This window comes from Heloderma suspectum, chromosome 2 (assembly GCF_057233095.1).
Source record: "Heloderma suspectum isolate Gila_16-S chromosome 2, 16-S_ref, whole genome shotgun sequence".
Lineage (NCBI taxonomy): Eukaryota > Metazoa > Chordata > Lepidosauria > Squamata > Helodermatidae > Heloderma > Heloderma suspectum.
In genome coordinates this window covers 29,129,429-29,155,242 of record NC_139459.1, presented here as the reverse complement: position 1 = coordinate 29,155,242, position 25,814 = coordinate 29,129,429, and the positions used below count along the sequence as shown (strand labels likewise).

General features: G+C 44.7%; 1 protein-coding gene across 2 annotated transcripts in view; it reads right to left on the bottom strand.

The window, feature by feature from the left end:
• LOC146352040 (oncostatin-M-specific receptor subunit beta-like) overlaps positions 1–25,814 on the bottom strand; it is a 55,614-nt gene that overhangs the window by 9,078 nt on the left and 20,722 nt on the right. The window contains exons 6-17 of one of the 2 annotated variants that reach the window (XM_084833100.1): positions 24,614–24,749; positions 23,175–23,329; positions 20,984–21,123; positions 20,623–20,643; positions 17,153–17,315; positions 15,235–15,314; positions 10,956–11,181; positions 7,381–7,560; positions 5,748–5,849; positions 3,571–3,747; positions 2,719–2,883; positions 1,641–1,728 (exon numbers count right to left, since the gene is read on the bottom strand). In XM_084833100.1, coding sequence (XP_084689226.1) covers positions 1,641–1,728; positions 2,719–2,883; positions 3,571–3,747; positions 5,748–5,849; positions 7,381–7,560; positions 10,956–11,181; positions 15,235–15,314; positions 17,153–17,315; positions 20,623–20,643; positions 20,984–21,123; positions 23,175–23,329; positions 24,614–24,749 — 1,633 coding nt within the window. The remainder of the gene's footprint in view (positions 1–1,640; positions 1,729–2,718; positions 2,884–3,570; positions 3,748–5,747; positions 5,850–7,380; positions 7,561–10,955; positions 11,182–15,234; positions 15,315–17,152; positions 17,316–20,622; positions 20,644–20,983; positions 21,124–23,174; positions 23,330–24,613; positions 24,750–25,814) is intronic. The other variant, XM_084833101.1, reaches the window with a different exon arrangement.

Below are 25,814 nucleotides of genomic sequence, written 5' to 3'. Positions count from 1 at the left end.
TTGGAAAAATGTAGAAAAGGGCAACTAAAATTATCAAGGGGCTGGAGCACCTCCCCTATGAGAGAAGGGTACAACAGATGGGATTGTTTAGCTTGGAAAAAGGGAGGGTAAGAGGAGACATGCTATTGGTGTACAAAATTATGCATGGTGTGGAGAATGTGGATAGCCAGACCTTTTTCTCCTTCTCTCAGAATACTAGAACCAGGGGTCATTCCAGGAAACTGATTGGTGGGAGATTCAGGACAGATAAAAGGAAGTACTTCTTCACACAGCGCATAGTTAGAATTTGCTACCACAGGATGTAGTGATGGCCACCAATTTGGATGGCTTTAAAAGGGAGTTGGAAAAATTCCTGGAGGAAAAGGCTATCAATGGCTACTAGTGCTGATGGCTATGTGCTACCTCCAGTACCAGAGGCAGTGAGCCTATGTACACCAGTTGCTGGGGAACATGGGTGGGAAGGTGCTGTTGTGCTCATGCCCCGATTGTGAGTTCCTGGTCGACAGCTGATTGGCCATTGTGTGAACAGAATCCTGGACTAGATGGGCCCTTGGGCTGATCCAGCATGGCTCTTCTTATGTTCTTAAGTAGCATCCCTGAGAAACAGCACCTTCAACCCTACTGGATTTGGCCTAGTGGAGCATTGGCTGGTGTTTGCAGTTGTTCCCCTATCCCAGTTCCATTGCCGCAGTTTTGAACCACGCTAAGATATTAGGTTTTTAACTCATGTCTTTACAATGGGAGAGCCCGGACAATCATATCTTGGCTTAAGAAACTGAGATACGAACATGACATTTGCTTATATGCGTGCTTTGTCCAAACTGGGAAACTATGGTTATTAGCCTCAGAACATGCCAAGATATGAAACCAACTTCAAAGTCCGGCTTAGTATCCTGGCTTATTCCAAGGCTGGTAATCAGAGTTTCCTAGTTCAGATGAAACAGGAAACTATAGTTAACTGGAGACTTCCTGGTTTACTTGCAGTCTGTGCAAAGGGAGGAGTGAATGGATTGCATAAGCGGGCAAAAGGCTTGTTCATCTCTTGGCTTATTAAACTGAGATATAGTAATCCAATAATGATTATCCAATATGATGCATAAGGGTTGAAACGATCATTTGAGGAAAATAGAGGGAGTAATATGCAATTGTGTCATCTGATTGTTATCCATCTTGTGAGCTGTGACCCATAACTGGGTCATTCTTATCTGGAGTGGGCAGTACCAGTAATAACTCAGCCATCTTTTGGAAAGAAAAGGAGAAAAATGGGCTGAGAGAGTGAAGTGGAGAAAGCAAGAAGGACAGTTCTAAACAGACATATTTTTTTTGTTTCTGAATTATAATCTTTGATTTTGTGTGTGCCCTAACAGTTATTGCAGAAACTGTTTTTAGCATGGACAGGCATGTACTGCATGCAGTGTAGTTTGTCACAGCTGTCAGCTAGATTAGTGGCCTTCAACCATACAAGATCCAGGACCCATCCTTCAACCCAAACCTGCTCAATTTTTATTAGGCAGCATTGAATATCCTTGAGTTTTTGTGGTCAGGTCTTAAAACAACAGCCCAAATGCCTTTCATGAACATTTTCAGCAGTATCAACCCCTTTTTGGTACGGAAAACAGTTTGCTCCCATAAAAACATACCAATCACTTTTCCAGAAGCATGTACAAAATAGTAGAATTAATGGTACAATCGCTAGTGACAGAAGGAGACGCAACAACCAACTTCCTACTGAAGAAAAAATAGATGTGTTATGTATTGATTTACATTCTTATTATGATCCAGTACATTACCATACAATGTTATGAATAAAAGTACCCCCTCCCCAATTTAAAATGGTGCCAAACAGACTTTTCCAGCATCGTTTTAGGTTGGTATTCAGTATGTATTTATTTATTACATTTCTATATTGCCCAATAGCCAAAGCTCTCTGGGTAGTTCATAAAACAAAGGCTTAAAACCATAAAATGCAATGATATAATAAAACATATAAGAAGAACCGTACAAAGTTAAAACAGAATAAAACCAGATGAAAAGCCAAAGTAAAAGCCAGCAGTAGTGCAAAGACCTTAAAACGCACCAAACACATTAAAAAAAAACAAAAAAACTGAAGGACTAAAAAGCCTGGGAGAAGAAAAAGGTCTTAATCTGCTGCCAAAAAGACTACAACTCGAACACTAGGCAAGCCTCTCCAGGGAGGACATTCCCCAGCTGGGGTGCCACCACTGAAAAGGCCCTCTCCCTAGTGACCACACGTCTCACCTCATTTGTGGGGGCATCCAGAGAAGGGCCTCTGAGGATGAGCTTAAGGTCTGGGCAGGAATGTATGGGAGGAGATGATCCTGCAGGTAATGTGGCCCTAAGACATTTAAGGCTTTAAAAGTTAATACCAGCATTTTGAATTGGGCCTGGAAACAGAATTGAAGCCAGTACCAATCACAAAGCACTGGTGTAATATGATCATATAGGCCAGTCCCTATTAACAATATTGCTGCCCTATATTGGACCAGCAAGACCAGCTGAAGTTTCTAGACTATTTTCAAAGGCAGCCCCACAGATAACACAGTGCAATAATCCAAATGAGTGGCTACCAGAGTGGGGCTAAAACAGAAGTTCAGCGCTTGTCTATAATAGCAACAGTGCAAATGCCCTTTTAAAATATACAGTTATTTTAAAACAGATGCTTAAATCAATTAATCATCCAGAAGTTGTAAGACTTACTGTCAGTTTGTGTGGTTGCTTGCAAAAAATTGCCTATTGTATTTGGGGGGGTAACACTGTACGCCTGAACTGCAAGTGTGTAAACTGTGCCAGGCTCCAGGTGTTTCACTGTAAATCTCTTTTGTTTTGGATCTTTAATTGTATATCTGCATACCACAGAATTACCTGCATTAAAAAAAAAAGAGTATATGGCAGCAAACAGGATAATACCATGGGTGCAGTCATGTCTCTCCTCCTTCAAGCTCCTCCTCAAAGACTCTTTCTTTTTTTAAAAAGCGAAATCTTTCCTAAAGCATCCTATAGTCACTTCATTCACTTACTCAGCTCCCGTGCCTACACAACAGCTTAAAACCAGAACTGCTGCTCAAAACCAAAGTCAGCTCATGCAGTATTAAAAACACCTGGGAAACAAGAATACTTTGGCCTGATGCCAAAAAGACTTACAAGATGGTGCCAATGAGGCAACCCTCTCTGAACCTTCCTTAAATGCAGTGTTACAGCCAAAATGTCTAGTCACCACCTGCCTAACGTAAGAAGGCAGGGACAGTCAGAGAAAGGTCTCCACCAATGGCTGTAATGCCAGGCAGGGCTAGTTAGAGCCTACTCCCAACTTCCTGGTCTCTTAGCAGGGCTTCTCCTCAGTCTCAATGCCTAACCAGAAGCCCTGACTTGCTAGCTGTGCCCTTTCCTCTTGGACCTAGCTTCATTTCCCCATGAAGTTTTCTTCCTTTGGGTTGCATCTCATCTTTCCCTCTGCTTATGAGCAAAGCTTACCACTTCCTAAACAACATCTGACTCAATACTCACGTATCTCTGAACAACACGTTATTCTGGATTTCCAGAATGAGTTACCTGGAAATGGAAGTAGTTCTGATTCCTCTAATGTGCACTTCCCATACACCGGTTTCACATAAACTACATAGCCTCTGATAAAACCAGTTTGGGAATCTTGTAGATAAGACTCCCAAGTTACTGTAATTGAATGGGAAGTCACTGTAGATATTTTAAAGACAGGGTCTGGATTTGGCTCTGGAAGAGAGGAAGTAGATAAAATTGTTATGTGCTTCCTGTGCTGCTAATCTTCGACCTTGACATTATGGTTAGATTCTCATTTATTGTACATGCAAGATTTCATTTTGAGAGCTGAGCATTACAACCCCCCACACCACCCCAAAAATGGAACTGGGCCAGCTCTTTCTTAGGAGGCCTCACTGATTATCTACAGAACTGTGAAGCCACATCATTTCCACCCCCATTCCACCACAACACTCCATAGGCCCCTACGGTACTGTTAAGTCTCAGATATTCTTCTAAACTACATTTCTTTGCAAACTATACCTGCTAAAATTCCCTCTTTTACACAACTATTAAAGGTGCAGGAGACCTCTTCTCTTTTGTATATGGCATCCAGGTCATGGCCTATAGGCACATGATGCAGCAACCTTGCTGAAGCTAAACACATTTTGGCTGTTCAGTATATGGGAACCACCTGGGAACCTCATGTATGCCAACTTGAGTTCAATGGCTTGGAAGAAAGGCAGGATATACATCTAATAAACTGACTCTGGCATAAACTTTCACAGGCTAGACTCTTGCTACTAGAGCCTACTTCATGTGATGCTTCCACAAACACTCATGCAAAAGCATTTCTAAGGGCACAACCCAGCCAAAGTAAACCCCTTTGAAGCATGTGCTTAACAGTGCTATCCTATACCTATCCCCACAAATGCAAGTACCTCTGACTCCAATGGAGTTTACCCCAGGTAAGAACATATATGATTACAGCCTTTGTCTTCTGTTGACATTAATGCAACTTCAAACTGCCTCACTTTGGCTGGATTGTGCCTTGATGTTTTAAAAAGGGTGATCCTATGGTTAAGATGGAGTACTCCATTTTGGGGGGTTCGTTTTGTTTTTAGCTTTCCCTCCCATCACCTGCAATGGCACGGAAGTAATTTAGAGCAGCTCCAGGGCTAGTCTAAATGTTCCCATGTTGGAAGTGGCGGTTAAGGACTGGGAGAGCTTTGGATTCTGTGGATCCAGGCCCTCCTCCACTCCACACACACCATGCCCCCCCATCTTACCCCTTTGCCCCTCTCCAACACTAGAGAGCTGAGGGGCACAGAACTTTCTTCAGAAGCAGGGAGGGGGAAATGCTTTTCCAGGGACCATAGGATTGCACTTTCAGGTCCTGAGCATTCTTTGTTGATTTGACTACAACAGATGAACTCCTCTGGATTTTCCCTACTTTTCATAATAGTTACAGGACACATGGCCTCCTCACGGACACAGTGTTGGATGTAATTGCAGCAGTTATTGTCTTGGTAACACTGGGCCCATTGTCTTGAGGAGAATTCTCCAGATATATCTGCTAAGTGTGTTCCTATCGAGCTTCATTCCAATAACCTTAATAGTGTTGATGGAGAGCTCCATTTGCACCAGATCTCCATTTGAACCAGGACATACATTGAAGGCTCTTGTATGTTGCCCCCACTTGTTTCTGATCCCCACATAAAAGCGATACAAAAAAAAAAATCTGCTTTCTCCATGAAAAGGAACAAAGCCAGGAGAGCCCTTGCTTGGAAAGGGAACTTCTTATGTGCACAAAGACATTTCTGGATAAGGGCATGAGTCTAATATGTCTCACGGTGATGAGAGGGGAGAGGACAATAACGACCACAATCTTTTGCTTGCAACAGAAAAAAGCAACCGTTTCAATCCCAAATTGCTCCTCAACTCACTTAGGGAGAAGTAGGCGGGATTTCCACCACCTCCCCTCTACTTACAATCCCCCACACCATTCCAAAGGGTTCTGCAACTTTCAGGGACAGGTGGAGGCACAGGGTGCTGCAGCAGCAAGGAGAAAGTGTGTGCATGTGTGTGCAGAGAACCAGTTTCTAGAGTATGAGTTCTGCTCTGTTCATGGAAGGAAAATCAGGATCCAAGCCAACTCCTATGGACTTCCTGTTTTCAAGGGATTCTTTCACCATGTACATTTTCAATATGGTCAGACATCATGGCAGGCTTACCCAGTTCTTTAAGGTATTTCACTTTCTTTTCCAGTAAATAGCTTCTATCACCTTGTGTTCCATATACCCTGAAAGTGTATCTCACCCCAGACCTGAAAGCATCTAGAACATAATACAGTTCATGAGACATACAGGTAAGCATGAATAGTAAGGGTATAACATCAGATTGCATTTACTGTATAGAACAAGTTCTTTTACCAAAGAATTATTAATTAATTAATTAAATTTCTATAACACCCAATAGCCGAAGCAATTCTCATTGCAATGAATGGCAATGAGAATTAATTAAGTGGAAATTCATGTAAATTAATGGGTAAATTTTGGTGTGTGTGTGTGAAATCTGTCTCCATTCCCCCTTCAACTCTCCTACATTTTCCCCAATCATATACATAAATATGCATCCAGTCTCACTATTCAAACTCTAAAGTCATATTCATACACTATTTATACATCCCATTCAAACTTTCTTCTCATATACACAGTCTAATAGTTGACCAGCACATTAACGGTACAGCCTACTCCACTGCTGAAGGAACACAGCTTCAGCAGTAGGCTTTGTGAGCTGACAGCTTTTTTAAAATTTCTGAGCAGCTGGAATGTTCACAATCATTCCATAACACCTCAGCAGCTGAGCCAATGGGAGGGGTCATTTCAATTAATGAAAGCCAGAGCTCTCACAGCCAATACCCATGGAGGTGTTTATGTCATTTTTTTTCTCCTATCAAATGTATCTATTTTGGAGGCAAACTGACAAAACTAATTGTTTTCCTGTATATTCCCATATCCTTTCATTTGATACAATACCCCATTCATGTCTGACAAGGATAAGTGAATGAAAACATTTCTAATGTGGCCTTTCATTTCCCAATTAAATATATATGTTTTATGTAACACACTAAGAAAAAAATATCCATTTATTCCCAGTTTTTAAATCTTCTTCTAGAAAGTCAGTGTTTAATATGAGAGAAAAATGAGAATATTTGACATGTCAGAGCTATAGGGAGTTTCAGTTCCTCTAACAGAGGCCCAAAACCTTTATGGGCCCATCTGGAATTTTAAAAACATTTTGTGGGCATGACTACATGTGGGGACTGGCCACTCACAAAAAGGCTGCCAATGATGTGTCTGGTAAAAAAAAAAACACCAATGTTGGGAATCCTCCCCCCCCACCCCCACCCCACCCCCCACTTTCGGTGTTTTCTCTATGGGTCTGTTTTCTGTCACACAGAAAGAAAGAAAATACACAGAGTTTCTCACCCACCCCCAATACAAGATAAAGGAATGTTGCCTTCCTTAATTACATAAGGGTGTGTGGGGGGGGGGAGCTGCAGCTCCAAAACTGGTTGGGGGAATAGTCCTCCCCCTGACAAAGACCCTTGAGACAACAAGGTCCTTGGTAAGGGTGAACTATCCGCCCCACTAGCCATTTCTGGACAGACAGCTTCCCCTCCCCGCATGTAAATCAACAAAGACACCATTCCATTCATTTGCACGGCAGGGTGGAAAGCTGAACATCCAGGCTGTGGGAGGCAGTGAGAGCCTAGCAAGCTCTTCATGGGCTCATGGGCACCAGCTCTACCACAATAGTCTCCCCAAGAATTATTCATCCAACAAAAAGATGTATTCTTCTTACTAGATGTAATGAGTACACTGGAGTCATTTCGCCCAAACCTCTTCCACTGAAAATCACAAGGGTGGGACTCATTGTGCCAGTCAATAACGTAGCCATCAAACTTGCTTTGAGGCTCCCAAGAAATATAAATACCATGTGCTGTGTTGTTGATTGTGGTTTCTTCTCTGGAATTCACTTTACCTAAAAGAAAACAGTACATTGCAGTATTTAGATTCGTGTGAAAATGTATATACCTTTGTGGAGACAGCTGTTGCCCTGTTGGTGCCAGCGAAGAAGTGATAAAATGAAATGAGAGCCAAGGGAACCAAAAAGCCGTCTAACCCTTCCTGTATCTGTTCACTAGCCCAGACCTCACCCAGTTCAACCCTATGCAATGGCAACCACAATGTCCCACAAACAGAATGCAGGTGTATTGCAGAAAAGGTATATGCAAAACAAATAGCTCAAGACAAATCCTTGTGAAAGAACAAAGGGACATTTTGCAGGAGAAGACAAACCACACTCAAATACACACGTTCAGGGGAATTCTTTCCCAGCCTCAGATATGCCCATCTAACATCAACAAAACCAGTGCATCACCCAAACCAGTGCTCCAGATGTTCTGCACTACAGCTCTCATATGGTCAACAGTGAGGGGTTATTTATTTATTATTCCATCTCTATACCGCCCAGTAGCCAAAACTCTCTGAATGGTGCACAACAATTAAATGCATACAATAAAGCAACGTGATAAAACACAATAGAACACTTTTTTAAAAATTAAAAATTTCAAATTAACTACAGTATAAACCAGCATACAAACCAGTGTAAAGATCTAAAATACATTAACAGATTTAAAACAATAAAAACTAAGAACTCAAAATGCCTGGGAGAATAAAAGTTCTTCACCTGGCACCAAAAAGACCACAATGTGGGTGCCAGGCGAGGCTCTCTGGAGAGCTTATTCTACAGTGGGGTGCCACAACTGAAAAGACCCTCTCCTTAGTAGCCACCAACCTCACTTCATTTGGTGAAGGCACCCAAGGAGTGCCTCTGAGGATGATCTTAAGGTCTGGGCAGGTATATATGGGAGGAGATGTTCCTCCAGGTAACCTCGCCCCAAGCTGTGTAGGGCTCTGAGAGATAATACCAGCACTTTGAATTGGGCCCAGAAACATACTGGGAACCAGTGCAGATCACAAAGCACTGGTGTGATATCTTCATACTGACCAGTCCCTGTTAACAATCTCGCTGCCCTATTTTGGACAAGTTGAAGTTTCTGCACCACTTTCGAAGGCAGCCTCCCATATAACACATTGCAGTAATCTGTAGCTAGGCTATCTCTGTCCAGGTAAGGACATAGTTGGTATATCAGCTCAGTACCACCGAGGCCAAATGTGCCCTCCGGTAACAATGCTGGATCCAAGAGTACCTCCAAACTACAAACTTGATTATTAGGGGGAGTGCAACACCCTCCAGAACAAGTTGAATATCACTTAACAGGGCAAATGAAGCACCCATTAACAGTACCTCTTGTCAGGATTGAGTCTGTTTATAGGCCCTCATCCAGTCCATTATCACACCCATTCAGAACCCCTAACTGTCTCAACTGGATTAGATGAAAAGGAGAGGTACAGCTGGGTGTCATTCGCATATGTGTGGCACCTCAGCCCACATCTCTGGATAACCTCCCCCAGCGGTGTTGTGTACATGTTAAACAGCCTGGGGGATGAGAGAGAGCTCTGTGAAATCCCATTGTATAATTTCCAAGGGACAGAGCAATAATTACCTAGCACCACCTTCTGGAATCAGCCATCCAAGTAGGAGTGGAACCACTGCAGCACAGTGCCTCTCACTCCCAAGCCAGACAGCCTACCCAGAAGGATACCACGGCTGACAGTATCAAAAGCCACTAAGAGATTCAAGAGAACCAATAGGGTCACACTCCCCCTGTCCCTTTCTAGGCAGTTTCCCTTCCGAAACCAGGTATAAAGCCTGACTGAAATGGATCCAAATGAATCCAGACATTGAGTGTCTGGAGTTAACCAGCAACCACCCACTTGAGCACCTTGCCCATGAAGGGGATGTTGGCAACTGGCCTATAGTTGTAAGCATCTTCCGGGTCCAGGTTAGACTTCTTAAGGAGCGGCCTGATTATGTGAGTTATGAAAGATGTGGAGGGCACCAGAATGAATATCACAGGGGGTTATAGCACTTCCTGACACCCTAGAGCAGGGGTAAGAAAACTTCTTTGGACCCATAAGCAGACCTGTCATTTTTTTTCTGACCAAAGGGCACACTTGTCCTGTGGTCATTTCCCCCTGCATGCAGTTATTTGCGGGGTTCTCTCTTTTCTTGACCCCTCCCTTCCAGGAATCCCACTTTTTTTTACCCCCCTTCCAGGATTCCCATTTTTCTTTCCCCCTTCTTCTTCCTTAGCGTTGGGAGGGGCTGTAGCTCATTGGCAGAGCACCTGCTTTGCATGTAGAAGGTCCCAGGTTCAATCCCCCAGCATTTCCAGGTAGGGCTGGAAAAATTCCTGCCCAAAATCCTAGAGAAGCACTGCCAGTCAGTGTCAATAACACTGGGTGAAATGGACCAATGGCTTGACTCAGTATAAGGCAGCTTCCTATGTTTTCCTCCCACGTTCCTGCATGGGGCTTCCTTCCCGCACTACCTCTGTTTTCACCCCCACCATTCCACCACGCTTACCCCCACCACTGCTTCTGCCTCCTGCTGCATTCACCCCAGTGGCAAGGAAGCAAGAAGTCAGCAGACTGGAAGATAAGTCTCCCAATCTGCTGACTTCCTACTTCCTAGCTGCTGAATGCAGTCGGAGGCAGAAGTGGCAGGGGAGGGGAGGTGGGGAGTGGGGGAGGACAATGGGAGTGAGGGGGGATGACGAGGGCCTGGTGGGTGCACTTGCGTGTCTTGTGGGCACCAGGGCACCCATGGGTGCCAGGTTGCCTACCCCTGCCCTAGAGAAACAGGAACAGAACCTGAAGATCACGATGACCAGAGCTGAGAGCACTGCAATGTTTCAGAGCCCCAAAGGAGCCACAGCTGAGATGGCAGCATAGAAAACCTCAGATACCTTTCATAATATTTATTGGGGGAGCTTCCCTCTTTCTGAAACAACACCTGTCTGCATGAGAACGTGCAAGCATGAAAACATATTGTTGCCCCTTCTTCAGACTTTGATGAATGGGTGAATCACTTTAATTTGCCTGAAGTGTGACCTGATAGTTTCCTGAGTGGGGCTGGGATCTGAGGCTAGGCAGTGTGTGTGTGTGTGTGTGTGTGTGTGTGAGAGAGAGAGAGAGAGAGAGATTTAAAAAATAGCTGTTTTGCACACACTTCAAAGTTTTCAATGCAGAGTGTAAACTGACACATTCAGGAGGAAGTTCCAAATGTTCAGCCAATCAGAAGATTGCAATATATAGGGTGCAGTCTAGATAGTCATCAAATGGAATTAACAAACAAGGAATTCTGTGTGAATGATGGGGGTTCTAATATTTCTCAGGCAAGTGCAATATTGTTCCAACTGGGTGCAAGGAAGAACTATTCACTGGAGCAACCCATCTAAATGTACAAACCATTCTCTGCAGTTGCCAAGATGATGATCACAGAGGGAGGCGATGTGTTTACAGAGTTCCTCGCTGAGATACTGATTTTGTAAGAATGGTTATCAAGGAGAATTGTCTTGCAGTTCTTTGTTTCAATCGCAGAGTTACTCTGATTAGACACAATAGGTTCCTCTAACTTTTCCCAAAATATCTCGTATGTCTCAATTTTTCCATTGGCACGAAAGCTTGGCAATTCCTATGAGGAGGAAAACAAAACCTCTCAAAATACATTTAAAGTCCATGCTCCTTTCTATAACAGTATCATGTTGCTTTTGGTTACAGTTTACGACAGAAAATGCCAGTTTAATTTTTATTGTTTTGAACTTACAACAGCTGAAGATGCCAACTGCCAAGAGGATGAAGTGTGAAGCTACAAGATCCACGTGCTGACCAGGTAGCCTTTGCACAATGGCTTATTTATTTTTTAAAAACTTGCATATAAAACTTCCAGCTATAGGGATGGAACACAGTTCTGCCCTGTTCTTTAAAACCACAATTCAAACTAGCGAGGCAGTACATCCACAAGATGTAGTGATGGCCACCAATTTGGAAGGCTTTAAAAGGGGATTGGACAAATTCCTGGAGGACAAGGCTACAAATGGCTACTAGTCCTGGAGGCTATATGCTATCTCCAGTATCAGAGGCAGTATGCCTATTTACAACAGTTGCTGTGGAACATGGGTGGGAGGGTGCTATTGCACTCATGTTCTGCTTGTGGGTTTCCTACAAGCAACTGGCTGGCCACTATGTGAACAGAATGCTGGACAAGATGGACCCCTAGTCTGATCCAGCAGGGCTCTTCTTATGTTCTTACATAGTAAGCTGCCTTTATGATGAATCAAACAATTTGGGGCTACACAGGAAAATAATCTACTCCAATGGCCAGCAGCTTTCCATCAACCTAATCCTTTCCCATCAACCTGATCCTTTTAACTGAAGGCGTGAGGGAGCATGTGCTCTACCACTTAGCTACGGAATATTGCCCATTCACTTTTTCTGAAACTTGGGGGCTTGAATGGGATAGTTAATGTGGCCAGAAGGGCTAAATCTGGTCAAGCCTGCTGGTCATGTCAATCAAACCAGGGATGAAAACCTGTTGGACTACAACCTCCATCATCCCTGACCACTGGCCAAGCTGATGGGGGTTGAAGTCGAACTTGTGGATGGCCATAGGTTTCCCACCCCTGGTCTATACCTTCCTTGTAGTTAAGGAGATTGCTGGTTAAATGGCCAGTGGATGCATTTTGAAGGGCTAAGAAATAGCTCCTAGAACAGCCTTCCCCAGCCTGGTGCCCTGCAGATAGACCTCAGCTCCCAGTATTTCTGACCCCTGGCCATGCTGACTGGGGCTGATGGGAGTAGAAGTCCAAAACCTCTGGAAGGCACCAGGCTGGAGAAGACCAGGCATATCTCTTTCACCCTCTCAGGTAAGATTGATGTGATACAAGTCTGTGTATGTTGGTGAAAAGGAACAAAAGACTGCAGTTTTAGAGAGATGCAGTCCCAGAGAAATGGTTTTCTGTAAGCTAATAGCATCAGAGGCTGCAGGAATGCCTCTCCCTCGAGATCGGGGCTTTCTTCACACAGACCTCTTATCCTGCAATTGAGATTGCTCCTTCACGGAACCTTGCTGGCTCTTTACATGATGTTGTCACCCTCCAGGGCGTCTCCTGCATAGGGTCGGCGGAGAATTTCTCCATGAATCTTCAGAAGGCCGAGTGCCGACGCATTCGGCCCCCCGAAAGTGTTGGGGAAATTCTCCGCCAGCCCCCCGCCCCCCCCCCAGGATGGGACTTACCTTCGGCGAATGTAAGGATGGGACTTACCTTCGGCGAACTCGGCCCTTCGGCGGGTCCCGGCGGCGTTTCGTCGGGGGCGGGGGCGGCGGCCGGTCTCCTGACCAGCTGCCGCCGCCGCTGCCATTGCAAAAAAAAAAAGTAAAGTAAAAAAAAAACAACACACACCCGTGATAGGCTACGTAACGATTTACGTAGCCTAGATTTCCAAAGTCAGCCGTGATAGGCTATGTAAATCGTCACGTAGCTTATCACGGGTGTGTGTGTTTTTTTACTTTTTTTTTCGCGGCCAGGTAGACAGGGCGCTCCTACCCGGCCTGAATTTCGCCGGCGAGGGATGGGGCGCCTCCCCCCCGGCCTGAATTTCGGCCAGGTGAGGCGGGGCGCTTCCCCCCACTTGCCTGAACTTCGGGGGGAGAAGCGAAGCGCCTCCCCCCCACCGCAAAGCAAGCTGCGGGACAAGGTAAGTACCTTTCGTCCATCCCTACTCTTGTACTAAATGCCCTTTGCTCAGTTTTTAAATAGATCACAGATAATGAGCTATCAAATTACCCCACTGTGTTCCACTTGAGTTCCCTCTGTGAAAAGCAGCAAGAAGAGGAGCGAGATCAATGAAAGATAATGGAAGACTCAGATACTGGGAGAAGGAGGGGGAAAGGGGAGGGGGGAAAGGAAGTGAGTGAAAAAGGGAGTCATTGTGATCCTGTGCATTTACAACGGAAGCAGAAAGCCCATTTAAATACAGGATTTTAGGCTGGTGTAAAGATACCCCGGATGTAGGTTAAAGGACTTCGAATGTTTAAGCTTGCCTCCACCTACGCTCAACCAGTATATTTGCAAATAAACCAAATATTCCAAAATGCCAATAAGCTTCCAGTGACCTCCTTCCAAAGGAAACCAAGCCTGGGTAAAGGCTGTGCCCACAGGGAACTTCTCACTGCTCAGAGAAGCAGAGTGAGTGTAACACTCTCAGAACACTAGAACTCAATGAAGTTAAAGTAGTAGGTTCAGGACAGACAAAAGAGAGTGTTTCACACAAAATTAACAGGGGATTCACTGCCACATGACAAGTCAATGGTCACTGGCTTAAATTGCTTTTAAAGAAAGGTTCAGATATATATTTGGGGCAGTGAAGTCTACCAGCAGCTGCGAGCCATGACAGGTAAAAGAAACCTCCAAAACCAGAAGAAATATACCTCAGATTCTGAGGGAAAGCAGTGAAGGATGGCAGCTTCTTCATGGCGTGCTTGCAAACTTCATGCATCTGGCTGGCCATTACTGGAAATGAATGGGTGCACTAGATGTAGGCTTCAAGCTGGTACTTGAAAGTAATAATGATGCAAAGATTTCCCAACATATTCTGACCAAAGGTCTTAATGTATTGGAGTCCCCACTTTGGAGGGTCAGTGGGCACATTTGGAATTTTGAGACAGTATCATGGTTGCTCTCACAAAATGGCTGCCATGTGTTCACTCATAAAAAGGCTGCTAGGGCCTGGGGGTGGGGGCATGGCCAGTTACAAAAAACTATTTTCCCAGAAGGAAACTGGTGAGACTGAAATGCGGGTGGGCAGCTTTGGGAGGCCTGGGGACAAGCCCCTCACCCCACCCCAATAATGCCAAAAAAGTAAAAAACTAATGATAAAAAGTAGCATCTGGAGTGGCAATGGAACACTAAAAAGGTAAAAACTAAATTATTTGTACTGAAAGGGTCAAAATGTCTGCTCCAGATACCTTTTCCCCCATTTGTTTTTACAATTTTGTGGGGCAGCAGGTGTGTGTGTGTATGGGGGGGAAGGGTGCAGCAGGGGGACAGCAAGGGCCATATCCCCACTCCTGAACTAAAAGGAAAGTAACTGACCCAAGAACCTAAGTACAATGCAGAGGTGGGGTCTGAGCTCCAAAACACAAAGCCACTCTTTTGAACCCAAACAAAGATGGTAGCACTTTGCTTTGCAACACGGCAAAGTCCCCATTAAAAAACAAACATAAAACAAATCTTAAGAAATAAAACTAAAATCAGGAGGAGCAGGAAGCCTAGTGGACACCAAGGAAAGTGTTAGAGGGCACTACACTGGAGACCCTCAGAGTTAAAACAACTCACTCAAAAATATAACTTCCCTGGGTCTTCACATAACTAAACAATAATGAAAACAATGACTTGAAATGCACACTGCATAGTACAGCACTTTTTAAAAAACAAAAACAACTTCCAAACATTTCCACCACCATTGGCAAGAAAAAAAAAATATTGGCAAGAACTACCCTTTTGGTTTGGGGGCTGTGGCTTTTTTCACCTCAAATTAGATGTGTCCTCTAAGTTTTCACTAGCAGCAATCAACAAAAGCTCTGTTGTCCCCCTTCCATTTCTCTGGAAAAAAAACCCCTCACAATGTGTCCCCAGCTTCCATTTGCCACATCTTCCATCATCACCGAAAGTACGGCCAGACTTACCTTCCAGAATACAGTTACATTTCTTCTTTCCTCTGAATCTGGGCTAATGTCTCTCCAAATGTCCAGCTGTCCTGATGGGGCTGTAAATCAAAGCACGTATAAAATATTGCTACATCATTGGGACGGCAGCTCATCTGATCTGTTCTTAGGGATGTCAGAGAATTCTGCCACGGATCTCGGTGAGGCCGAATGCCAGTGCATTCGGCCCCCCGAAATCTGTGGCGGAACGGCCTGCCATCCCCCGCCCCCCCACGGATCCCCCCCGGGACGAGACTTACGTGGGGCGGATGTTCCGGGCGGTGGCAGCAGCTCCGGCTCTGGCGGCTGCTGGTCTTCCGACCAGCTGCCGCCGCCGCCATTTGCAGTCTGGAGGTTGTTTTTTTTTTACAGAGACGTAATAGGCTATGTAAAGATTTACGTAGCCTATCACGTCTGGGTTAAAAAAAAACCACGCGTACGCAAATGGCAGCAGCTACGGCCGCCGCCATTTGCGTTCCTTATTTTTGGCCATCTTAGCCTACGTAAATATTTACGTAGACTATGATGGCGAATCCAAAAGGGACACAAATAGCGCCTGCTATGCTATTTGCGTTCCCCTTTATTTTCACCGTCATAGTCTATGTAAATATTTATGTAGGCTAAGACGGCCAAAAATAAGAAACGCAAATGCCTGGGCCTGGCCGGCTGCTCTGTGGAGCTGCCACAGAGCACAGCCGGCCGTCGAGGATTCCGGGGGGGAGGAACGGATCGCCTCCCCCCCGTCGAGGATTCCGGGGGGAGGGACGGAATGCCTCCCCCCCACCACCATAAACATAATCCGCGAAAGGTAAGTGACTTTCGTACATCCCTATCTATTCTAGGTGGGAAAAACAGACCTCAGGGTGACCTCTAGTAGCTTGCAGATGCAACTGCACACAAAGTCAAAATCTTCATTTCAGGAGCCATCTGCAGCCATGAGGGATACCCTGCAATATCATCACACTCATGCTGCCTCTGTGCCAACCTTCCACACCTATATTGAACTATGTCTGCTTTACAATTCATTGCATTGGTTCACATTCCAGTGGACTTCGGAGCCCTGGGGAACTATCTTGCCCAAGGCTCTTTCTGCCAAGGGTACTTTATGGCCCAGTGCTGCTGCTCCATAGTCAGATAAGTTTGGAAAAAGGAAAGGGTGTATTGTCTGTGGTTCATGTTGACTGAGGAGGAGGGTTGCCTAACCCATTTGCTTTTTGTGATATTTCTTTGCAAGCATTCCAAAAGGCTCCCGTTGTGTGTGAGAGATGAACCCTTGCAAGGAAAGACGGCCAAAAGCAAATGAAAAGTGATGGGAGCCAAGGGAAGTCCACTTAGGTCATAGAGAGACTTCAGGAAACAATTCTAACTCGCAAACTTCACTGAAGTTTATTTGGTGTTAGGACGCCATTGTAGACTTCCATTAATTCTTACTGCACAATCCTGTGCATGTTTACTCAGAAGTCCCACCAAATTAAATCCGAGGATATTGTCTGAGAGTCCCCGATCTGCTGAATCCAAGGCCCCTGAGAGCTCCAGGCAGGGCCAGCCCTACCATGAGGCAGGGTGAGACTGCTGCTTCAGGCAGCAAGGTGTCGGACGGGAGAGCTGTGTGTACAATGCAGCCCAACCTGTGCCCCCTAAGACAGCCTGCTGCCTTCAGGTGCAGTGGAAGATACTGTCCCATCCCCAATGTTGATGTAAGATTCAATTCCCAGTCCACTCAGCTTTTGTACATGGAATGGGATGGGGCGCCAACTTCACTTCAGGCAGCACTGGGCCAGCCCTTACTCCAGGATCAGGCCCCTCACTGCCACCAGTCTGGAGCTGCTGTAAGTACTTTCCTCGCGACTGAAACCCACAAGACAGAACTGCAAAGATCCTCACAGCACAGCAACCTCACCGGATTCATGTGTCTGGATAGTTAACGTTTTGCTCCATTCGCTCCATTTCCAGAAGTATCCATTAGGAGCACTGCAGCGGACTTTTAATGAATAGTTCGTGTAAGGCTGCAACCCAACCAGGTTCATGTGGGGATCTGTACTGCACTGTGCCGTAACATTGTGCTGAAAAACACAAAATATTAAAACTGTTACAGGTCAAGTGATGGATTATTACTGTTAAATCTTTTTATTAAATTTGAAATGTGGCTACACATTATGCAAAATATCAAAATACACTGGGACTAATCAAAAGAAAAATGAGGCTACACCAAAATAATGAAGTTTCAGCCAGGACATTCTTGTTAGATTAAGCACTCCAAAGCTCTTCACAACAATGGGACTTAAAGTTAAACTTGACTACAGCTGAGCTGAAAGTTCTACTTGATAACCTTTGGCTTGAATTGTGGAGCTGGGGGTGGAATGTGGGGGAAATGGGTTGGGGTCACCGTTTTACAGTGGTTCAGTTCTTACTTCCAGAGGCAGTACCACAGAATAACATTGGGTGACTGTGCCTTGGCCCCCTGACAGGTAAACTGTGCAGCGCAACTGGGCAATATTTTGTCCCCAATGTTGTTCCAACATCTATATGAACCTACTGGAAGCAGTCATTAGGAGATTTGGGACAAGGTGTCATCAGTATGCTGATAACACCCAGCTCTATTAATCTGTCATGTTTGAGTCAAGAGAGGCTGTAGTTGAAAAGGGTCAGACCACTGTAGTACAAGGAGTAGGTAGTGCATCAGTTCTCTTGCCCATATCTAGAGTACCGTTGAGGCCTGTTTAGCTGTGTCTTACACCCTCAGTTCCCAGGTTGTTGATAGCTAAGGGCTTGTGGATAAAGCCTTTGGCAAGATGTCAAGGCCAGCTGAGAGTGGAGATGGGAGCTATCTGTGTTGGGCTGGCTGGCTGCCTGCTAATTGTTGAGACTGGTGGTTTTCCAGTCTACGAGAATGTATGACGTCATGGGACCATGACCACAATGGGAGGGTTCAAGGGGACAGGATATGATTCCTTGGGAGCCTCCCAAGGCAGAAATTCACTACAGGCCAACCCGGAACAGGTGCCTTCCCATTTAGGGGTTCCCAGTGGCTGAAGGAAAGTATTCTTTATGCTATGAATATATTGTCTTGCTTTTTCTTGCTTTATTAGCCTGTTTTAGCTAGATAAACTTTCCTCCAGCCATTGGTCTGTTCATTGCCTCTGAATACCCAAAAAGAACCATTGCCAATTGACAAAACAACTGGTAAACAGAGGCTGTGCATGTTCTGAACTAGTCCCTGGATGCAGTCATGGGCTGGATAAGGGCCAATAAACCAAAACTGAATCCTGATAAGACAGAGACCATATGCGTGGGTAGTTCTCGGGTCTGAGAATTGGGTTCTTGCCTGTTTTGGATGGGGTTACATTCCCTCTGAAGGAAAGGGTACATGGTTTGAGGGTGCTTCTGGAACCATGTCACTGGAGGCCCAGTTCACGTCAGTGGTTCACAGCACCCATTACCAACTTCAGCTGGTGCAGCAACTACTCCAACTACTCCTATAGGGATAGCCTAGCCACTGTGGTTCATGCCCTGGTATCCTCACAGTTACATTATTCTAATTGCACTCTGTGTGGGGCTGCCCTTGTGCCTGGTTCAGAATACAGCAGTTAGGTTGCTCAGTGGCCCCAGCCATGTACATTTTACACCTGCCTTAAAAGAACTGCACTGGCTTCCTATTAGCTAACGAGCCACGCTCAAGGTTCTGTTGTTGACATACCATGCCCTAAACAATACCTAGAAGGCTGCCTTCCCCAGCTGACCTCTAAGGTTTTCAGAGGAGGCCTTGCTGGTCGTTCTATGACCAACACAACGCTGCCACGTAACCTCTCGAAAGTGGGCCGTCTCAGTAGCGGCACCCACCCCCTGGAACACCCTCGCCCATGAGGCAGAAAATGTGGTGTATTTTAAACACTTTCTGAAGATGTACTTTTTCACCTAGGCTTTCTCTGGCTTGTAGCTGACCGTTATAATGCTGTTCCATTCTATTGTTACCTTTACTTATTTACTTTTGTTCAAAAGTTACTTTTGAACTGTTTATTAAGAGTGTATTTTCAACAGCAATTTGAAAATATTTTAAGCTGCTTAGAGATTTTGTTATATTATTAATAGGGATGTCAGAGAATTTCTCCACGAATCTCGGGGAGGCTGAATGCCAGCGCATTCAGCCCCCTGGAATTGGTGGAGAAATGGTCTGCCCCCCCGCCCCCCCCGGGATGGGACTTACCTTGTGCGAATGTCCCCGGCGGCGGCGGCTCTGGCGGCGGTGCGGCGGCCTATCTTCCGACCAGCTGCCGCCACCACCATTTCCAAGTTAAAAAAAAAAAAAAACGTGATAGGCTATGTAAAGATTTACGTAGCCTATCACGGCTAGATTTTTAAAAAACACCATGATAGGCTACATAAATGTTTATGCAGCCTATCACGGCTGAGTGAAAAAAAAACCAAAAAAACCCACACATACGCAAATGGCGGCGCCCATGGGCGCCGCCATTTGCGTTCCTGATTTTGGTACGTGTAGTCTACGTAAACATTTACGTAGACTACGGTGAAAATAAGGGGAACGCTATTTGCCTCCACTCAAGAAGCCCCACCCCCTGGGCCTGAAAAACAAAAGATGAGATTGGGGACGGGGAGAGAAAAAACGCTGCTTTTCTCTCACCTGCCCTGAGCCAGAGCCTTTCAGTATGGCATGGGGCTTGTGCCCCAGCCACTCCTGCCATGTCACCCCGCTTACTAACCCCACCCCACCCACCCACACAAATACACAAACCCCACCCGTGCACAAGACATCACAGGAGGAGCAGCAACAGCAGCCCCTCCCTCCTCACTCTCTAATTTGACCTGCCCCTAGCAACAGCCCCAAGGCCTAGCAGCACCCCATGAAGCCTGCCTGTGAAACAAAACAAATACAAACAAACCCAGACAGAAACAGAGAAAAGGAAAGTGAGCGGATGCAGGTAATGGAGGTCGAAAACAGGTGATGTCAGATCAGGCACTCTTTGGTGCATTCTTTTTTAAAAGATCATTTAGCATTTCTTTAAGTTTCAGGTTGAAAACACATGATGTCAGATCAGGCACTGTTTGGTGCAGAGCAAATAAACTGGCACAGAACTGCAGAGCAATAGGAGAGTATTTGGCATGTAGCAAATAAATATACTGTTTTTCTACTGAAGCTTGGGCTTTGAATGTTTTCAAAGTTTCAAAATTTTCTGCACATCTACACTGCTCAAGTTTCAGTTTTTTAAAAAATGAGCAAGATCAGTCTGGCACAGCTCTAGTAATGAGCGTTACACTAATATACTCTTATATAGGTAAGTAAATACAGAAAATTTTAAAGCACAGCTTACCTTTTGTTAAAATAATTAAGGCTATAATCCTATGGACACTTACCTCCACTGAAGACAGTGTTTTCTGAAAAAACAAACATAGGATTGCACTGCATGACACAATTCCGTGGCATCTTAAAGACTAACAAATTTACTGTGGCATAAGACTCGATCTCTAAATCTTCAGATGCAGGGACATCTGACACATAGGGCTCTAGTCCCTGAAATATTATCCTGTAATAAATTATTTGGGAGTTGTTGTTTTTTAATACTGCCCCAAAGCTCTCTGGGCCATTCACAAGTTGTGAGGCACCTGCAGATTAACCAATGTTGTTTTGGCTTTTACAGGCGAGCATTGCTATCCCCTTGAAACTGAAAGGGTGGGAAATATGCATATCTTTATGTGAATAACAGCTGCTTCTCACCTGTTCTTCCCCACCAGAAGATGACCTGTTAACTTGGCATAATAAAAATGGCATCCCCTTTATACAGTTTATACGCCAATATAACTGGATGGCGGTAGCATTTTTATACCCTGAGAGATGAGAGGGGGCTTCAGGATGAACTGGTTTAAAAAGAAAGAAAGCATTAATACAACACTTCTGAAAGACCAATTCAAATAACTTGCATAGTAATGGTAGTCAGAAATTTATTTTTTATTATTACTATTATTATTATGCTTATATCCCACCATTTTCCCTCCAAGGAACCTAAGGGGGCTTACATAATCTTTCTCTTCTCCATTTTATCTCACAACAACCCTGTGAGGTAGGTTGAGCTGAGAGTCAGTGACTGGTCCAAGGTCACCCAGTGAGCTTCATAGCTGAGTGGAAACTCAAATCCAGATCTCGCAAGTTGCAGTCCAACACTCTAACCGCAACACCATACTGGCTCTCATTTTGAAGCCTCACTAAACTTTTCACAGAACACCAGATCAAAGCTAGAAATACCACTGAAGTTTGCAAACGCCAGGCTTGGATTATTAACACTGGGGGCAAAATTGAATTAGACCATCCAACCAGCAGAACATCTTACATCAGTAATAGGGAAGTGGGGGTGATTCCCTCTCCATCTTGCAGCTTCCCCACACACACACACCCTCAAAATCAGCTCCGGAGGATTGGGGCACCCTCTAGAGAAGATTTGGGGAGGCATGAGGAACTGCAGGGGAAAGGACAGGAGGGAAAAGTCCTGGGAGTATATTTCCTTCTGGCAGTTCAAAACACTCACTTCAAATACAAGGTGGGCATTACAATCCCCCCCTCCCCCACCCTGCACCCCCACACACGGCTTCTCAGGTTTTAATTCAAGACAAGTAAGAAATCAACGAATTCCTCCCTCCCTTCCCCCTGGAAGTCTCAAATCCCTCTCTTCCCTCCTATCCACCTGCCTACCCACTTAGCAGAAGCTGAACAGAGAAAAGGGCAAGGTCTCTCTCCCTTTCTCTCCACCACAGCAATGAGCCAAAGAGCCAAATTTAAGCTACAGCATTTCCCAGCGTTCCCAGCATCTGGTTCGCAGCCATAGCAGTGGAAAGTGCCAGGAGGAGGGAAACAAAAAATTTCTCACCCTCCTGCTGCAACTGGAGCAGCAAAAGCAAGGCAAGCGAGCAAGCAGGAAGAATGTGCATTTCTGAGCATTTCCTGGTTTCACTCAGAAGTCCCAGTCCCAATCAAGACCTGGGGAAGTACCCATCAGTAGAGACAGCCGTTCCTGTTACAAACTGAGGAAGCTGCATGCCTATCAAAGCCATTTTTACTCAGCCTTCACTGCAAGGATGGAGCTCCACAGGCTGCATCAAATTCCAGTCAGCCCAAATCAACATTAACATTTCAGTGTAATGAGTTCTGTTATTTGAACATTCCTGGCATGCTACACTCAGGGTGAGCAGAAAGTAGATCTCCAGATGTTCTGAACTTCAATTCCCAGCATTCTGGGTCCAAACATCTGGAGATCTACCTTCTGCCCACCCCTGGACTACATCACTGGAACTTTGTTGCAATTGTTTCAGCCCAAAGGGACCCCAGGACTTGGATCTTCGGCAGCCCCAGTGATGGAGTCAGGTAGTTTTAGACTCATTAAGTCCAATGGTCTTGTAGCCCCCCTTTAGATGATAATCCGTTATATTCCACTTATTTCAACATATGGTAAGCCAGCCCTGCTGTGTTTAGGGGTCCTCCTCCTCATTCTGCTGAGTGGGGCTCAGGATGTTTGCTCCCAAATCCTGCTTTGATGGCACCACTGGGCAACCCATAGTAAACTCGGGAAGAAAAACCAGGGGAGTAATTCATTGGAGGCTCTGCAGTCTCACAGGTTAAATTAACAGAAGCATTTCACTATAATGTCCTCATTTGTTTTGCTTCTGCTAGTGTCAAAGACAGTATCAGTCTTTAATCACTAATGAGTGAATAACTTAGCGGGAAAAGGGAAATGCTGTTTGTTGAGAGCTAGCAACTTCAACCTGTCTTATAATTTTCCTCACAGTGTAGAACTAGAGTGTGTACTGCTCATTTTACTGCAAATGCTTTAGAGATGTCAAGATATTACTTATATTTGTATTTAACATTTTGACCCAGTTGCAGTATCGAAATACTGACAGAGAAAATAAACACTTACCTCTGTGGGCTACATCAAACAAAAGATGAGTTTCTTTCTGTCCCAGACAATTTTTGAATGTCAGTTTTAAATCATATATGGCTTGTTTGCCAATCTCAAATGAGCACATATTCTGACACGTGTGACTGCAACTGTAATACGTTTTCATAGAAGACCTTTCAAGAAATGGTGACAAAAATTGAAGGCAAAAAAGACACTGTTTATTCTTCTTTTCAGTGAGACACAGAATATTAAAGAGTTAAAACTTCACAGTAGTAGAAACACAGAAACCAGGATTTTGAAATGCATATTTCGGTCCCACCCCGGTGTGAATTCCTCCCTCCCTTCCCTCACCAGTCTTAACCATGTTTTAAAATTCCATCTGTACCAATGCTAACCATAATAAAGACTTACCAGGCTCCCCCTTAACCAGGGTTTGCAAGTTCACTTCAAAGCCTGGTTTCAAATTCTGTTTAAGGCAAGAATGCTGGTTAGTGTCAACTATGGTTAATAAGAAGAGCTATGCTGCATCAGACCAAACATCCATCTAGTCCAGCATTCTGTTCACACAGTGGCCACCAGCTGCTTGTGGGAAACACACAGCTAGGACATCAGTGCAATTGCACCCTCTTGCTCATATTAACATCAACTGTGGTTAGCATCAACCATGGTTAGCATCACAGCAGATGCAAAACTAGACCACAATTAAAGCAGTCAAGAGATAGAGAGGGAAATTCGTGCCAGAGAGAGGAGGAGAGAGGGAATGCACATTTCCTAATTTGCAATCAGTGGTCTGCAGAAAGCAAGTACTACATCTGCCCCAGGCCACTGCAATTCTCAAAATAAACCCATTTATTTATTTATTATTAAATTTATTAATCGCCCATCTGGCTGGTCACCCAGCCACTCTGGGTGATGTACAACATACCATAAAACAATTTAAAATAAAATTCTACCATAAATTTTTTTTTAAAATACCCTAACCCACCCCAAATGCCTGCCTGAACATCCACGTTTTTAATGCACGACGGAAGCTCATTAAAGAGGGGGCATGACGGAGTTCCCTAGGGAGGGAGTTCCATAGAGTGGGGGCCACCACAGAAAAGGCCCTCTCCCTCGTCCCCACCAGTCTAGCTGTCCTGGCTGATGGGACAGAGAGAAGGCCATCCGAGGCTGATCTTGTTAAGATCTGATGTTAACAGAGTAGACATCCCATGACTCGACGCTTGAAGGGATTTCCTCCATTCAAGTCCTTTGAGCCAACCTTCTGAAAATCAGTTTTATATATATCTATCTTCAGAACACATTTTGTCTTCTACCATCAATTCTTTCAACATCTCAGAATATTTCCTCCAAAGATATCCCACAATGCCTGACATAACCATGGTTAATTTCTAAGGATTTTTCATGTCATCATCTGGAGTGATCTGGGACTTCGAGGATGTTTCAAGAATACTTACCTATCAGACAAAATGACGTTTGCTGCACAATGCTTAAGATTATTGTAAGTTTCTGTTTGACCAGGGTTCCAAGTACACTTTAAGTTCATCATGTCTTGTGTTTCGCAGGATAGATCTTTGGGTTCATCAGGTTGTCCTGTTGAAACAAGCCTGGGTTATAATGTTTCCTTCCTTCATTTCATTCTCACAACAACCTTTAAAGAAAGTTAAGTTTACACCATCCATGACCAGAACATCAATTGAATCTCACCAATAAATAGCAAGCTAATGAGTCGTGGGTCACCATCACCACCCCTACTTATTCCTCACCCACAACAGGAAATTCTTCAGTACAGAAGGTCTTTGTTTGCATTGTACCTTTAGAAGACGGGTGTGGAACATCTTTCTTTGAGCCCAAGACCAAAATTCAATTCCAGAGAAGCTGGCACATTCCAGTGGTGGGCATGTCCAGGCAAAGGGGGGCAGGGCCAGAAATACAAAAAACACCAGCATATTGTAGTTCAAGCTCTTTTGCCAGTAACTAAGCCTTAGGAAGGGCCTTTTGGCCTTTTAGAATACCGGGAAATGTGCAAAAAGCCGAGAAACGATGGAATGGTCATTGGTCAGGGAAAAAGGAATGGCCATCAGGGGAACCCTGGAAGATCAGATTGGGACCCCAGGTAGGTTGGATTTGGCTCTCAGGCCCTCAATTCAAAACCCCAGCATAGAGGAGTTAATAGGCTGCCAAAGACTAGCAAATCAGGGGGTGGAGCGGAGAGAAAAGAAGTGATTTTGGGAAGGGGAACTTTTCCCTTATGGGATTTTTCTGCTAACACTCACAAGAATTCCATGCTAAGGATCATTAAGAAAGGGGTAGAAACTAAAACTGTTAACATTGTAATGCCTTATACAAATCGATGGTGCAGCCCCATGGGGAATACTGTGTACAATTCTGGTTGTCACATCTCAAAAAAGGAAAAGGTGCTGAAGACAAAGGCAACTAAAACGATAAAGGGGCTGGAGTCCCTTGAAACACAGGGAAACACTATTTGGGGCTTAGTTGGGGGATGGGAAGATAGCCAACAGGAGACATGCTACAGGTGTATAAAATCATGCATGCTGTGGAGAAAGTAGGTAGAGTTTTTCTCCTTCTCTCATAATACTAGAACCCATGAAGCTGAGTCATCCCAAGAAACTGAAGGGTGGGTGATTCAGGACATAG